Here is a 14,473-nt window from a genome sequence, read left to right on the forward strand (position 1 = left end):
ACACGGCCCGGCGGGGAGACACAGTCCGCTTCAGCGGCCGGCGAGGGGTGAGCCAGGCCATGAGCCGCCTGCGGAGCGGGGCGATGCCCTCCGTCCCCCACCGTCCCTTCTCTGGCCGTCGGGGTTGCCCATCCCGAATGACCTGAACTGCCCAAAAGCTCTCCCAGGGCTTGGCCTCGCATCGCTCGTGCCAACGGGAGGGATTTTTAATTGACCGGGAGGAAAAGCGGGTCGAGCCCTGGCCATCCTGTGCTGTTTATTCGCTCTGGAGCAGGAGCGAACAGCCGCAAAGACACTTGTGTCCCTAGCGAAGCCTTTCCGCTCGAAGGAGGAGAGCCGCCGTCCCTTCCCTGCCTCGCGGCCGGTGGGGAGAGGCCGCCTCTCGCCGCGGACTGTGATTTTTGCGGAATCCCCTGCAACAGCCAGCCTTCGGCAGGGAGGAGGCCAAGGCGCCCCTGGCCCAAGGCCTGCTCTTGATTACACTGGAACCACTCAGGGGAATCACGTATTTACATTTCTAAAGAGCGCACCAAAGGATAGGCCCGTCTTTAGTCCAGAATATTTCCCGGCCACCGCTTAAAGGCAAAGCCAGCTCGGCAGTGCTGAGCGGCGCGCGCGGGCGTCATTGTCTGGGTAGGCTTCAGCACGTAAAGAGTGTCGGGGGAGGCTCGAAGATGTGGGTCTGTAAAGATTGTCACAGACTTTCCTCTGCAGCAGAAATTAATTTCATCCAGAAAGGTCCTGAGCATCCTGCAGAAACCCTGCCTGCATTTAGGCTGAAACATTCTCGTTTGCACACCAAGCATAGCTTGGCTGAGCTAGGGCCTAGAGCTGGCAAGAGAAGCTGACCAGAGAGAAAATTACAACATTATATTTCGTAATATTAATATTATTGTCACTGTCCAGGATGAAGGATCTGCGGGAAGCAATCATCTCCATGATGAAAAGTACGTTTGGTTTGCAAAGCTCTTTGGCTTTGCTCAAATTAATAGGCTAATAATAACCCAGGAAGGGATTTTAATGTTTTCTTTTCCTCATGCAAACAGCTTTTTAAATTTTTTAATAAAAAAAAAGAGTAATACCTCATACTTTTTATATAGTACTTTTACCTATATAGAGCTGTTGAGCCAGACTTGAGCTTACTGATCAAAGGAGAGACATGTCTCACAAGGTGCCTCTAAGCATAGAAAGGGGATTCAATTAGCTTCTTCCTTAAAAAAAAGAACGGAAATAAACAAATCAGAAAATCAGACTAAGATTAAGCCCTGGCTGCTTCTTTCCAAACACTTCCCTGCTGGAAGCATTTTGTCCCAGCATTGATTTCTGAATCAGTAACGCCCTTGCACTTGGGTTCCTGGGCTCCCTGCTGCAGTGGCACTTGGGCCCACGCTTAATTTTTTCCTGGGGAAGCAGGACTTTAAAATGGCCCCGTGGCTTCAACCCAGAGCTGACACAAGCCAGCGGAAAAACTCTAATTGGTTTATCTGGGTTTTGTAGCAAGTCTCAAGGCACTGCCAAGTACGACACAACCATCCTCGGTAAAGGCAACAGCAGCCCGGATGGTGTGTGAATTATACCCTGCCAGCAGGTTTCCAGCGGGGAAAAGAGCTATTACTTTTAACCCTCTGAATGCTAAAGGTTGTCACCTTGGAGCCTTCCTACCCGTCCCAGCCCGTGGGACACGCGGGACCTGGGTGAAGGACAGACAAGCTCTCTGCGCTCTCTGCGACGATGCAGCCAGCTCCCAGTCCCTTGGCTGGCTCCGCACCCGCCAGGGCGAAAGCCCGCGCTCTGCAAACAGGCCATGGCTGTGCGTACGAGCCCCATGTGTCCCCCAAAACCCACAGTACAAACCAGCCATCCTTTACATCAGCTTACTTGCAAATAAGTAATTGCCATACTTTCATAAGTGTCCCATACTATTTGCACCTGCATTTAATATGCAGTGCCCCTGAATCACAGAGTTCACTTAGTGCTTTTTTTTTTAAAATAAAAGATAAACAGCTTTCATAGACGTGGAAATACAGCACTAAGCCTTTCACTGCAGCACCTTTCCCTGCCTCTTCTAAGATCAGCTTTGTACATAAGGAAGCACAGCTCTTTCTTCCAGCAAGGGAGAGCAGCACTCCCGTTTCTCCCCATACCACCCCAAATCGTGCATCTCCAGACAGCAGACCCCGAGAGAGGTCTTCAGCGAGGTCAGACTTTCCCTTCTTCTTTTAGCAAGGGCTTGGCAAACCTGGCGGCTCCGGTTGCGGGAAAGCCAGCGTTTGATTGAAACCAGGGGTCTGGGGTAACCTCGGCGTCGCTGAAGGAGACTTTGGGCATCCTCTGCGATGGGGATGTCGGGACACGGGGTGGAAGGGAACGGGGCTGCCTGTGATTTCCACTAGGTTCAGAGCCAGCACAATCATCCATACCCAAAACTCCCCCTGTCAGACAGGATCCGACCTGTCCCAGCGTGGATAACTCGCCACCCCCAAGAGCAGAGAGACAGGGCAGCTCCCAGCTCTGCCCTCGCAGCACCCCATGCCCCCCCACCCCCCCGGGAGGCTGTGACCTCCTGGGGCGCCGGAGGTGCCTTGATGTGAGATGACATTTGCTGTGCCCAGTCCGCCCTCCTCCGGCAGCTGCAAGAGGAACAGCGTCCGAAAGCGGGACCCGAGCATCTGCAGAGCAGTCACCACTGCGCTCCCTGCACCTTGCGAGGGGTGGCATTTCCACCAGCCCTGCAGCAGCCACCCCAAGGCCTGGGGACACCAATGGGCCCTTAAACACAACCCCTCTGCAGGCAAAGCCTCCTTCTGCAGAGGCTCAATGCTGCCAGCACCATGGGGCAGTGGGGTTGAGGCCAAGCTTTTCCCTGGGCCTCTTCTCAAGCGAGGCGCGGAGGGCTGCTTGGGGACACAGGCTGCCCCAGGAGCATCTGCTCTGCTGCTGCACCCTGCGAGGAAGAGCTGAGCGACCATGTGCACCCACGACCCCACACTCCTCCCCATCCTCACCATGCACCAGCCCAGCCTGCAGCTGGCTGTAAAGAAGGCCTAACAGCTCCAGGCTAGACCTTGCCCAGAGCAGGGGATTTTACCACAAAAATTAAGCTCACAGGAATTTTGCTCTATAAAGTTTGCAGCTTGGAGATGCTGGAGAAAGCATGGTTTTGAACAGGTCAGAAGGTGCATCTGGTATATAAAAGATGTAGATTTCCAGCTCTTGTCCCATGGCGTGTCTCATCAGCATGCTTCATCCAGGCTAATGTAAGACATTTCACCCTGGTACCTATACACCATGAAGGGGCCCATTTCTTCTGTCCTCCGCCCTTCCCCAGTTGGATGCAGAAGGTTTTAAAGATGGGTCTGGCGGCGAGGGAAGAGAAAGGAGAATGGGAACAAAAAGCTTGTCGGGGAAGTCAGAAACTGGAGCTGGGAGATTAAGGTTGGCCCAACATGGAGACAGGAAGCAGCAGGAAAAGGAACAAGGGGACAGAAGAGGCGAGAAAAAGAGCCAGACTGGCCAGGGTACACAGGGAGAACTGGGCCAGGCTGGAAAAATTGGGATGGCAACACTGGGGACAAGACAGGGAGAAAGGGGGAGTAGGCAGAGGGGTCTGGAGAGAGTCTGGTCAACAGGCTGTTCTCACACAGGCATCAAATCCAGCGGCAAAGGACTTGCCTCCCCCTGCCCCGAGATGAGCTAGAACAAACCCAGCACAGGGAGGTCGTGCTCTGGAGTGGCAGTTCCCAGTTCCCAAACTGGCACAGTCCCTTGCCTCCCTGCACACAGCAGGACTGAGCAAGCAAGAGGGAGGAAACTCCAGCATAGCCCATACTCGCATTTAATTGTGAGGACAGGACAGACTGGGTCAGGCAAGTATGTTGGTGTGGAAGCACAGCTAAAAGAGCAGACACACCCTGCCCTTGCAAGAGACACACGTCATTTTAAGGTGTAACTCTGCTAAAAGCGTCAAACAAACTGTAAAAAAAAAAAGAAAATCCAACCCAGAGTTTTCTCTGAAACAAATGTTTCTGCATGGTCTCCGAGGGCTGGAATCAGACATTGCTGCTAAGGCTGTTTCACATCGGACGCAACGCAGGGAATTCACATAGCGCAAGTCAGGTGTTCAACACAGACGTTTCAGTTCGGAGGCGAGTCTCCTGCTGTGGAGGTGGAGAGGGACTCTTGCAGGAGGAGATGCAGAGACTGCGAAGTCAGGCTCTCACAGAGACCACCCTCTGGAGGAGTTTCTCCCCCAGGCAAGTTGCCTCCCACGTCCACGGCCCAGCCATGGCAGCAGGAAAGCCCCTAGAGCCGCTCCATGTTTCTGAGGTGCTGAGTATGTCTAAGCAAAGCCAAGCCAGGCTCTTCATTCCCACTCTCCCACCTGCTCTCTGCAAGGAAGAAAGTGCACGAAACAAGGCTGCATCCACAAAAGGTGGAAGTAAGAGACCCAGAGAAGTGTCCACAAGACAGCAGAGTTCGCTCACATCCTTCACCATGCAGCAAGGCCACAGGGACACACGTGGCTGCGCCCACGCTGGAAGAGGAGACTCAGTCCCAGATGAGAGTGTCCCGTCTCCCTGCGAGAGAAAAGGGCTCTCCGAGAGAGGACAGGTCTGGGATGTCCCTCTACCTACTGCACAAACCCGGGACACATTCAAAAGTACGGACAATAAATTAAGATTGGAAAAAAAAAAAGCATGTATAATATATATGTATATATATATACACACATACATATATATATACTTGTATATATATGTATAATGTGCGTGTGATTGTGAAAAATAGAAATGTCATCCCCAGGAGAGAGCAAGGCATGGCAGAAACACCTCCCTGTCCCTCCCCTGAGCCCAGCACGATCCTGCTCCCCTGATTCACAGCAGAACCACGACGCCGGGGGGCACACGGAGGGTAGGGGCTGCTCCTGGCACCCCACTTCCCTCTGCCAGCCCCGGCCCCGCGCCGGGGAGGAGCTGGCTGCTTGGTGGAGGAGGAGGGGGGAAAAGAGCCCAGCACTGGTCCCTTCATGGCCTGCACAAGGAAGGGCTGCTGCAGGCAGGGAGAGGGAGGGGGAAGACGGGGAAAACAAAATGGCATGGCAGGGGCACCCCATCCCTCCTCGACTGGCCGGGGCCCTGCCCCTCCCGTGGCACAGGTCCACCACCACTGTACCAATTAGAAAATAAAGCCGTAATGAGTCTATGCTTTGGTATGAAACCGTCCCCCTCCCCTCCGTCCCCCCTGCAGTCCCCCCAACCCCTGATCTGTAAAACTCGTCAAATAAAATCTCTAGCGTGCCTTTATACCGCTCCTTGGACCTTCTCCTCCCCAGTGCCTGCCTTGCCCCCCTCTCCCCCGCAGGACTTGGGGAGGTGCCTTGCTCCAGCCCCGCTGGTTACAGCTTCTGCTGTCCCGACTGGATCCTCTCGAACGCTTCCTGGTCCAGGGGCAGGTAGCGGCCTTGCCTGGAGTCCAGGAAGTACAACCTGTCCTTCACCAGCGCGGGGTCAAAGCCCTCCTTGCGCAGCTCCATCTTCTGGAACTTGTAAGTGCCTGGAGCGGGGAGAGAAGGCAGGAAGGGTTGTCGGCTGCACGCACGCCCACCGCCACCCGCTCGCACGGCCCTGCCTTGCTCCGTGCCCCGTCCCGCGTGGCACACGGCTGGGACAGCGAGGCCAGCTCCCAGTGCCACCCTGAGGCACCCCAGTGCCAGCCACCATCCCCAGACCACGGCCTTGCACTCCCGCTTCTCCAAGTCACCAGAGGAAGCGGAGGGGCCAGGAGGACTCTACAGGGCAGACCTGCCCCGTCTCATCCCAGATCAGCCTCCCCACCCGAGCGAGGCAGGGGAAGCAGCTGCGTCCTCCCCCTGCACAAAAGCCCACGCCGTGGCTCACTTGTCTTGGAGACCTCGTGCAGAAACCGCAGGAAGATGGGCCGCGCGTACAGCGGCAGAGCCTTTTTCAGCTCATCAGCAAAGGTCTCCAGATCACAGGAGTTCCCCGGGTCAGCGATGGCCGCCATTCCTGCCTTCCCTTCAATCCCTGCAGGACAGAAAAGAAGGAAGAGTACCCCATGGGACGCACTGTCCCTGTCCCCGCAGCGTTGTCTCCATCTGTCCCACGCCAGAAAGGCCGCTGGCAAACACCCTGCTTCGTAGGGAAGCGCTGGCAGGTCCAGCTGTGCCGCTGGCTGTGTCACCACCCTGCGGCTAAGGGTACCAGCGACACCCAGCGGTCACAGCCACCTCCTCCCAGGGGAGACACCTGCAGCCTGCCCAGGAAGGACGCGGGGTCCTTCCAAACTAGTCAGAATCACACCAAACCTTGGCTGGAGAGAAGATTCCCACTAGTCACCTCCCCAGTGGCTTCTCCCTGGCTTGTTGACACTGAACCTCAGTCCAGCATCTTGCAAAAGGACGCGCAGATCTGGACATGCAGGACATGCTCACGTTCAGGTGCCAGAGGCCGGCCTGCCTCCACTACGCGTCCTCTCCCACCCCACTTACCTGGGATCTCCACCCCGTAAACAACAACGTCTGTCAAGTTGAGGATGCGACTCAGTGTCCCCTCCACCTCGGTGGTGGAGACGTTCTCCCCCTTCCAGCGGAAGGTGTCCCCAGTGCGGTCCCGGAAGTACATGTAACCGTATTTGTCCATCACCAGGACGTCCCCTATGGCAGAGGGAGGAATGGGCAAAAAACGGGGTGTCAGAGGAGCTAAGAGCTCCCCCAAAGCATCTCAGGGCAGTGCCACTAGCCTGGGACAGCTTGGGGTGGGGAAAGAGAGGCTCGAAAAGCCTGGCTCTTCTCTGCTCACCAGCTTGGAGGTGGCAGGACTGCACAGGCCTGGCAAAGCCAGGTCGCACAGCCCCCAGACCCACCCGAAGAGCCCTCTCCTCCCCTCTTAGCAGATGTGGCGGGGCCCTGCTCGCCTCACCTGTGAGATAGGCAGCATCCCCCTTTGAAAAAACATCCCTGGCGATTTTCTTTTTGGTGGCTGACTGATTCAGGTAGCCATCAAAGTGCTGCAAGGGGTTGCTCTTGACAATGCGGCCCACCAGCTGCCCCGGCTCCCCTGCAGGGAGAGAAGAGGGCATGAACAGGGGGAAGCAACAAAATAAGCCCAAAGAAAAAGGGTTTCTAACAGAGTTGGTGGAAGTTTACCTGAGTAGAGACTCAAGCCTAGCTAAAATACCTTGAAGGATCTAACAAAAGACTCACATAAGGCCAGAGACACACATTCCCCCATTTGCCCTCACCTGGTTTGCAGGGGATACAGACACCATCTGGCCCCCGGATCAGCTCCATGGTGTCTTCATCCACCTTCACCAAGCCGATGGGGTACACACGTGGCAGGATCCTACTGTTGAAGCCGCAGGACCCAACCTAGGACAGAAGGAGCTCAGAGCCATGAGCATCAGGGATGCCTCTCCAGCCCCAAGCCTGCTGCCCACCCGCATCCAGGACACTAGAGAGCTGGCACCACACAAGGACAGCCAAAACCCCTCCAGGCAGAGAGTAACCCATGTGAGGCCTCTCGAGCCTCTCGAGCAAGGAACCAGGAGCAAACAGCCCCGCTGAGTCTCCAGCCCTGCCCAGGCCAGCAGGAACCCTCTGGGACATAGGGAGGGCAGCGGGGCCTTACGTTGTTGTCAAAGTTGCCCAGGCTGCAGTTGCACTCGGTGGCCCCGTAGAACTCAGCCACCTGGGCGATGCCGAAGCGGGCCATGAACTCTCGCCAGATGGAAGCTCGCAGGCCGTTGCCCAGCGCCATGCGCACCCGGTGCTGCCGCTCCACCTCCTGGTAGGGCTGGTTCAGCAGGTAACGGCAGATCTCGCCAATGTACTGCACAATCTGGGGAAAACAGGGAACAAGGACAAACTAGGACCTTCCTCCAGGCCCCAAGGTCTTTTTGGGGGTGGTCCTCAGGGCAGGCGGGGAAGGAACAACTAGCTCAACGTCCCCTCAAGAGGCCAAGGCAAAACCCAGGAGGTCCTGCTAGCTTGTCCCCCATCCACCCCTCCCTGGCTACCCCCCTGCCTGGGGTACCCTCCTTCAGTCTGTAAAACCTATCCCAAACCTTGTGGTTAATGTCGGAGCATGGGAATGGCTTGGACAGGTGGAGTTACCACCCCAGGCGGGAAGGACACAGGCAGAGCTGGTACAGGCTGCCCCCTCTTCCAGCAGACAACACGGGTCCCCAGGCTCCTCTCCCCAGCCCCAGCTGGCTGGGTGGTCCCTTGCCTCATGGCCTCACCGTACAGTTGTATTTCACGCAGTCCTCCCAAAAGTGCGAGGCCGAGAACTTCTTGCGGATGACAATTGTCATGCCCTGCAGCAGGCACTGCCCGACTCCCACGATGTTCCCTGCGGAGAGACAGCCAGAGAGGCCTTCAGCTCCCCTTCAGATCAGACAGGCAGCACCACCGGCAGCAGCACCGGCAGCTGGGCTCTCCTTGGCACAGAGCATCGCTGCTGCGCTGGCCTCCAGCCCGTGCCTCAGGTGCGGCAGAAGGGAAGGGACAGCCCGTGCAAGCAGGGCTCCACGTGGCACACGTTACCTGCAGCATGGTAGAGTGGGAGGCAGTCATACATGACATCATTGGACCTCATGCGGAAACCATAATAAACTAAGCTGGACATGCGGAAGTACCTGAGGAGGAGGAGGAAGGGGCACGTCAGCAGCAGGGCCAGAGGGTCTGTGCTAGCACGGGGCAGAGCTCGGCCCTGTTCCTCCCCAGAGCCCCCAGCCACTGCCTTACCTGCAGTTCACCACAATTGCAGCCTTGGGCATCCCCGTGGTGCCAGAGGTGTAGATGTAGAAGAGCTTATCTGGAGAGCAAAGAAGAGACAGGGTCACATACCCAGTGCCGCTATATCCTATCTAGGAGCTGGCTGGACCAGGAGATGGGAACAAGGCAAATTTATACACCCTGGTCACACCAGGTGAACCAAACATGACAGCACCAAGAGCATGCTGGGGTTCATCCTGGGCAGGATCAGGCCTATTGGACAGATGGTGGGGAACCACACGATGCTGCCTCACAGGGAGGGCTGGCCTTCAGGCACCAGAGTAAGACCCATCTCAAATGCCCCAGGCCCTGCTGCAGAAGTCTGTCATCGGCATCCCAAGCAGGCACTCTTGCCAGTGAGGACACAGCCAACCGGTGCTGTAACCAGCTGATCCACCGACACATCACCATGAGTTTGCCCCTCAAAAGCTGACCACATACCAAGGAAGCCCTTCTCAGGTGGGGGTGGCTGGAACCGCTGGGCTGTCTCCAAGAGGGGATCCAGGTGTTTTGCACCAGGAATTGCTGACTCAGGGCTTCCTTCACCAGACCAGAAGAGATGGATGGATTTCTCCAGGGAGGGCTGCACTTCTTGCATGGCTAGGAAAGCAAAGAGGGGAGATGGAGAAAGACCGCAGGGTGGCTATGGCACAGAGAGACCCTGCCCTTCCAAACAGTCTCAGGGAGACGATGCCCCAGGTAGCAGTACCCTCACTGGGCTCTGCAGTGTCCAAAAGGTCTGATAACCTTCCCAGGCAGATATTGCTCCCCATGCCTAACAGTAGCTGGGGCCACAGCCCAGGCCTCTTCAGAGACTAGAAGAGCCTGTTCTTCTGCTCTCCCCAGCCAGAACCTCTTGGCTGCCAATTTAGCCAGAAGAGGTCTGCTGACACCATCAACCTCAGAGGTGTGGGCTGAAACACATGAGGAGCTGGAGCCAAGCTGCTGCAGGGACATGGCTAAGAGCTGCAAGAACAAGGGGAGGCTCATGCCATGTAGCAGGACAGGCCCGGCCCAGCCCTGGGGTCCATGCAGGGAATGGACCCTGGAGAGGTACTATTAGCACAAGGAAAGAGCCTCACACCCATGCAGGCCTGCTTGGGAACCAGACAGAGCACTGAACCCCAGATCCTGCCCATCTCCAGCTGCCACTCAGTGGCCGAAAGACCAAAAAAAAATTCAAAACGAAAAAGCAGATCCAGTTCCTGGATAACTCAATTGTCCACTCTCTTCTATAGGAACAGAAATCTCTGCCCTATGGTGGGTAGGAAAGGAGCACTAAGCCCAGAGCCCTAGCCCCTCCATGCCCCTAGCCCGGAGGACTCCTGAAGCATCTCCCTGCCCTCTCACCTTCCATCATCTCCACCCCAAAAATCACAGCCTTGGAGTTGGAGATGGTGATGCAATGCAGCAAGGCCTCCATGCGCAGGTGGGAATTCACAAGGGCTGTCTCCACCCCAATCTTGGCCAAGCCGAGCCACAGCCCTACGTACTGATTGCGGGACTCCATGAACAGAGCCACCACGTCACCAGAGCGGAAGCCTTGTCCACGGAAGAAATTGGCCACCCGGTTGGAGTACTCATCCAGCTGCCGGAAGGTCCAGCTCTCGCCCGTGCCTTGGAAGATCAGTGCTGTCTTCTCTGAATACTTGCTCGCTGTCTTCTGGAAGATCTTGGCAATGGTGTTTTTCTCCCTCACATGCCTCCACACCTGCCACTTCACCCGCAACAGGACCAGCCCCGTGCTGCCAAAGGAAGGGAAGCAAGAAGGCAGCAGCTCAGTGGCTCCTGCAGAACCACTTCTAGCAAAGCCAGAGATGCAGCACAGCACAGCACAAGGGCCTTGCTAGGAGCTGCAATAGTCCAGCCTGCTCCAGGCCTTGCTCTAGGTCAGCAGCAGCTCTGGGTGCTCCCCTGAACAGTGCGGACACAGCTGGGGTAGACAAGCCCTCTGTAAGGATGCTCATAGCCAGGAACTGATGGCAGCCAGGGAGGGATGATCTCTGGGGGGCTGCGGACAGGGATGTCCCCCCTTTAAAAGCATATCTTTGAGCCTCAGATGCTCTCCAAGAGGTGCCATCACTTCCTCCCCCCAACAGGAGCTGGCACAGCCTGGCTCTGGCTCGGAGCCGACCCTGCCACCCAGTGCCATGCCTGTGGTTTAAGGGATGGGGTGAAGTACAAGGACAAGGACAGTCACTAGACTTCAGAGCTCAGCTGAAATCTCTTTCCTAGGAAAACTCTGCCCGACGGTTTGCAGCCGTCTGGGCTTGGCAGAGGGAGATCTCCTTCCAGGTGGGCCAGGAGCCAGCAGGGACCCAGAGCTGTGCCGCGAGCTGGGGGCTGTGCTCACACACACCAGGACAGAGCAGTGGGCTGGGGTGGGGGCCCATCCCAGCCAGGACACCTACGTGAGGTCTCTGCGTATCGTCTTTAAGAATATGAAGAGGAATTTCCATCCCCCGGATCCCAGGTAGAAGACAAAGAGAGCAGGGATGGCCTGGGCCCAGGACAGCTCCAGGCTGACCCTGAAGAACAGCAGCAGCGCTGCGAGGGCAGCCAGACGCAGCATCGTGGCCTGCAGAGAGAGAGAAACCACAGATCTCGACCCGCTCACACCGGACTCAGTGATAACAAACCCATGGGGCAGGGGATGCATTAGCAGACCCCGATTTCCTGGAAAAGGCCCCAGAGCCACTGTTCTTCCTCGCAGTGAAGATTTAACTCGGCAGGGCAGATCTCCCACCGGTGTAGCTCCACCAGACCCTGGAGATGGGCTCCGATTAAGCCATTGGCGCCATACTGGTTCACGCCAGCCAAGAGCCTGGCCATTCCCTCCCGGGGAGTTGCATACAGCTGCAGGCCAGCTGTGCACCAGCTGGGGACACAGACTCACACCAGCAGCCTGAGATCTTGGATCAAGTCACTTTACAGCTGTGGGAGCAGGGTCAGGCCAGGGGACCCTGTGCAGATGTTTAGGAGCCATGGGGGTGATGCCAGGCAGGGCAAGCTCAGCTCCCTCATCCCCATCCCAGGAAAACCTAGCTCCAAACTCCTCCTTACCCCAAGGATCCCTCTGTCGCCCTAACCCAGTTCTCCCAGGCCCTCAGCAAGCATCAGCTATCGTGCAAGCCTGGCTCCAGGATGGCCACCATGGCTGGCTGGAGAGCTCGGCTTCACGTGCTCCCTGACACAGCTCAAACAGGAACAGAGACAGGAAGCTCAGTCCTTTGAGCTCTGCTCGTGTTTGTAAATTCTCTGTCAGCGGGCAGTTTCCTGGCCTGGCTCTGCTGGAGATGCTGTCAGAGCAGATCTGGGGCAAAGAGGCCAGACGCAGGAATGCCCTCGCCTTGGACATCTGCCCAGGGTACAGCAGGCAGAACGGGAGTGTCTCTGCTGCCAGGAGCACCCAGACCCCCAGCTCATGTCATGAGCCAGCAGCTCAGTCTCTCGTATTTCTGCCCCCTGACAAGCAGCATCTCTGTCCCCATCCCAAACACATCCCAGATGTGGCTCCAAGACTCACAGGGAGCCACCAGGCTCTTTTTGGGTAGCAGCATCAGACAGAGAAAAGCAACAGTGACAGGACCCCTAACCCCACCAGCTTGAGGCCTCCTAGATAAAACTGGCCCTTCCTGGCATGGACACAGGTCAAAAAGGAAGGAAACAGCCATGTAATTTCCCTTTCCCTCTTGAGGATGAATTCACTGCTCCCAAGCTGACAGCCCTGGGTCTCCATAGCTGGCAGAGCCGGGAGCCGCATGTGCAGCCAGCTTTCACTCCGGCTGCTCCCCAGTCTCCGGGACGGGGGCAAGGGCTGCTCCGTGCAGCTGCCCCAGCGGTACGGGGGAGCAGGATGGCAGACGCAGGAGGGGATGGAGCCAAGGCAGCACCATGTGGTCACCAAGCCTTGGCATGTCACGCAGGCTGCCTCACATCCACGCCATATCACCCAGGAGCAGGCAGGCCTCTAGCGATGTATCAGAGCCCCTGGATGCTGCTGCCAAGTGTGGGGACTGGGGACATCCCCCAGTCCACAGCCCTACTCAGGTCAGTGGCCTCCAAGCTCTCTCCACCAAACAGCTCCCAAGCTCAGGGTCCCCAGCCCACAGCATGGTCCCTCAGCCTTTTAACAGAGCAGGACCCCCTGCCTCTTCACCCAGGATCCTCTTATATGCAGCTCTTAGATCAGCACCAAACTACTAGGCCTTGGTCAAGAACCGAGCCCTTCATTACGTGCTCCGCATTGGACAGTCATGGAGAGACATTTAAGCTCCAGCCTGAAGAAGAGACAGGCCCCTGCTATCCACTGCTCTTATCTCCCTCGTACCAGCCTGCCAAGCAGAGGAGGCCTGGTGCCTCCCACCAAGAGACGGCCGCGCATTAGTGCCAGCGGCAGCGGGGCTGGAGGTCCTGCCCCAAGGATCCGGGTCTTGTTTAGCTGCATCAGCGCTAGGAAACTAAGGCCTGTATGTAGCTCTGCAGGCAGCTGGTAACGGCAACTGCAGGGATTCATCACCCGGCAGAGACGAAACCCGAGGAGACCTGGGGAAAGGGATCGGCCCAGGGAACACGCGAGAGGCAGGTCACGGGGTGGGCGCGGGCTGGAGACCTGCAGCTTCACCCAGCACTAAGGGCCAGAGCGCCTTGCAAAGGCTCCGGGGGCTCCCTGGAGGCAATTCCCTGGAAAGAGCAGCATTTCCTCAACATTTCCAGGGGGACTCGGGGCCCACGAGGGGCCCTGACCCCACCACCCCGGGCGGTGCCCTGCTCCCTGCTCCTCCACCTCGAGGCGGCAGCTCTTGCTCCAGCCTCCGCTCGCTCCTGCTCCCTCCGTCCCCGGTCACCGAGTTTGGCACAAGCGGCAGCTCAGGAGCTGCGACCCGGCCGGAGGGTCCAAAGGCGGGACCACCCTGCGGCCACCACCGAGAAGCCTGCAGAGATCCTGCAGGCCCCGGGGCACCACCAGCAGCTGGGTCAAAAAAAAGGACAGCTCAAGCCCGCGGGAAGACCACCGCGAGCCGCAGAGCGGGGCGCCCAGCTGGGCAGGATTCCACCCGTGGGAGGCACCTGGCTGCCGCCCGGCTGCGGAAGGGGGATGGGGGGAAGACGCAGGCCGCGGGGGGAGGCCAGAAACGCAGGGACCCCGCTGGCGGGCGGCTCGGGCGCAGCATCGCCGCCGGGCAAAGGCCTCGCGGCCGCCCGGCACCGGGGAGGCGCCGCCGCCCGCGCCCCGCACAGGGGCCGCAGCGACGCCCGGGCCGGGGGCGGCGGCGCCCGCGGGAGCCCCGCGACTCCCGAGAGCTCGGGCGGAGCCTTGCGGCAGCCCCAGCGCGGTCCCGCCGCCCGCAGCCGGCAGGGCTCGGCCGGGCCCCGGCGCTGCCCCGAGGGGAGACCCGGGGGCCTCCGCGGGGCCGCCCGCACGGAGGGAGGGCGGGAGGAGGCCGCGCTCTTACCGGGCTCCGGTGCGCTCCGCTGCGGCCCGGCCACCTGCGCCGCCGGGAGCGGGGCCGAGCGCGGGAGCGGGCCCGCCCGCCGCTGCGGCACGGCGCGGGGCGGGGCGCGCCGCGCGGCCCGCCGGGAGCTGTAGTCCCGCCCGGCGCCGCCGCTGCGGCCCGCGGTGGCGGCGCGGCCCCGGGCGCGGCGCCGCTCCCGCTCCGGCTGCCGGTCCCGGGCGCG

At 58.6% G+C, this 14,473-nt stretch overlaps 1 protein-coding gene across 1 annotated transcript; it reads right to left on the bottom strand.

Annotated features, from left to right (window-relative positions):
• Positions 1 to 3,819: 3,819 nt before the first annotated feature.
• Positions 3,820 to 14,380, bottom strand: SLC27A4 (solute carrier family 27 member 4). The gene is made up of 13 exons (XM_064523689.1): positions 14,251 to 14,380; positions 11,206 to 11,372; positions 10,145 to 10,539; positions 9,236 to 9,394; positions 8,765 to 8,834; positions 8,564 to 8,655; positions 8,260 to 8,369; positions 7,647 to 7,856; positions 7,261 to 7,387; positions 6,939 to 7,076; positions 6,509 to 6,673; positions 5,898 to 6,044; positions 3,820 to 5,553 (listed from the first exon to the last, which is right to left on the bottom strand). The coding sequence occupies exons 2-13, from the start codon at positions 11,364 to 11,366 to the stop codon at positions 5,396 to 5,398; spliced, it is 1,932 nt and encodes a 643-aa protein (XP_064379759.1). The 5' UTR covers positions 11,367 to 11,372; positions 14,251 to 14,380; the 3' UTR covers positions 3,820 to 5,395.
• Between the last annotated feature and the right edge of the window lie 93 nt (positions 14,381 to 14,473).

The sequence above is a fragment of the Dromaius novaehollandiae genome, chromosome 20 (genome assembly GCF_036370855.1).
Source record: "Dromaius novaehollandiae isolate bDroNov1 chromosome 20, bDroNov1.hap1, whole genome shotgun sequence".
Lineage (NCBI taxonomy): Eukaryota > Metazoa > Chordata > Aves > Casuariiformes > Dromaiidae > Dromaius > Dromaius novaehollandiae.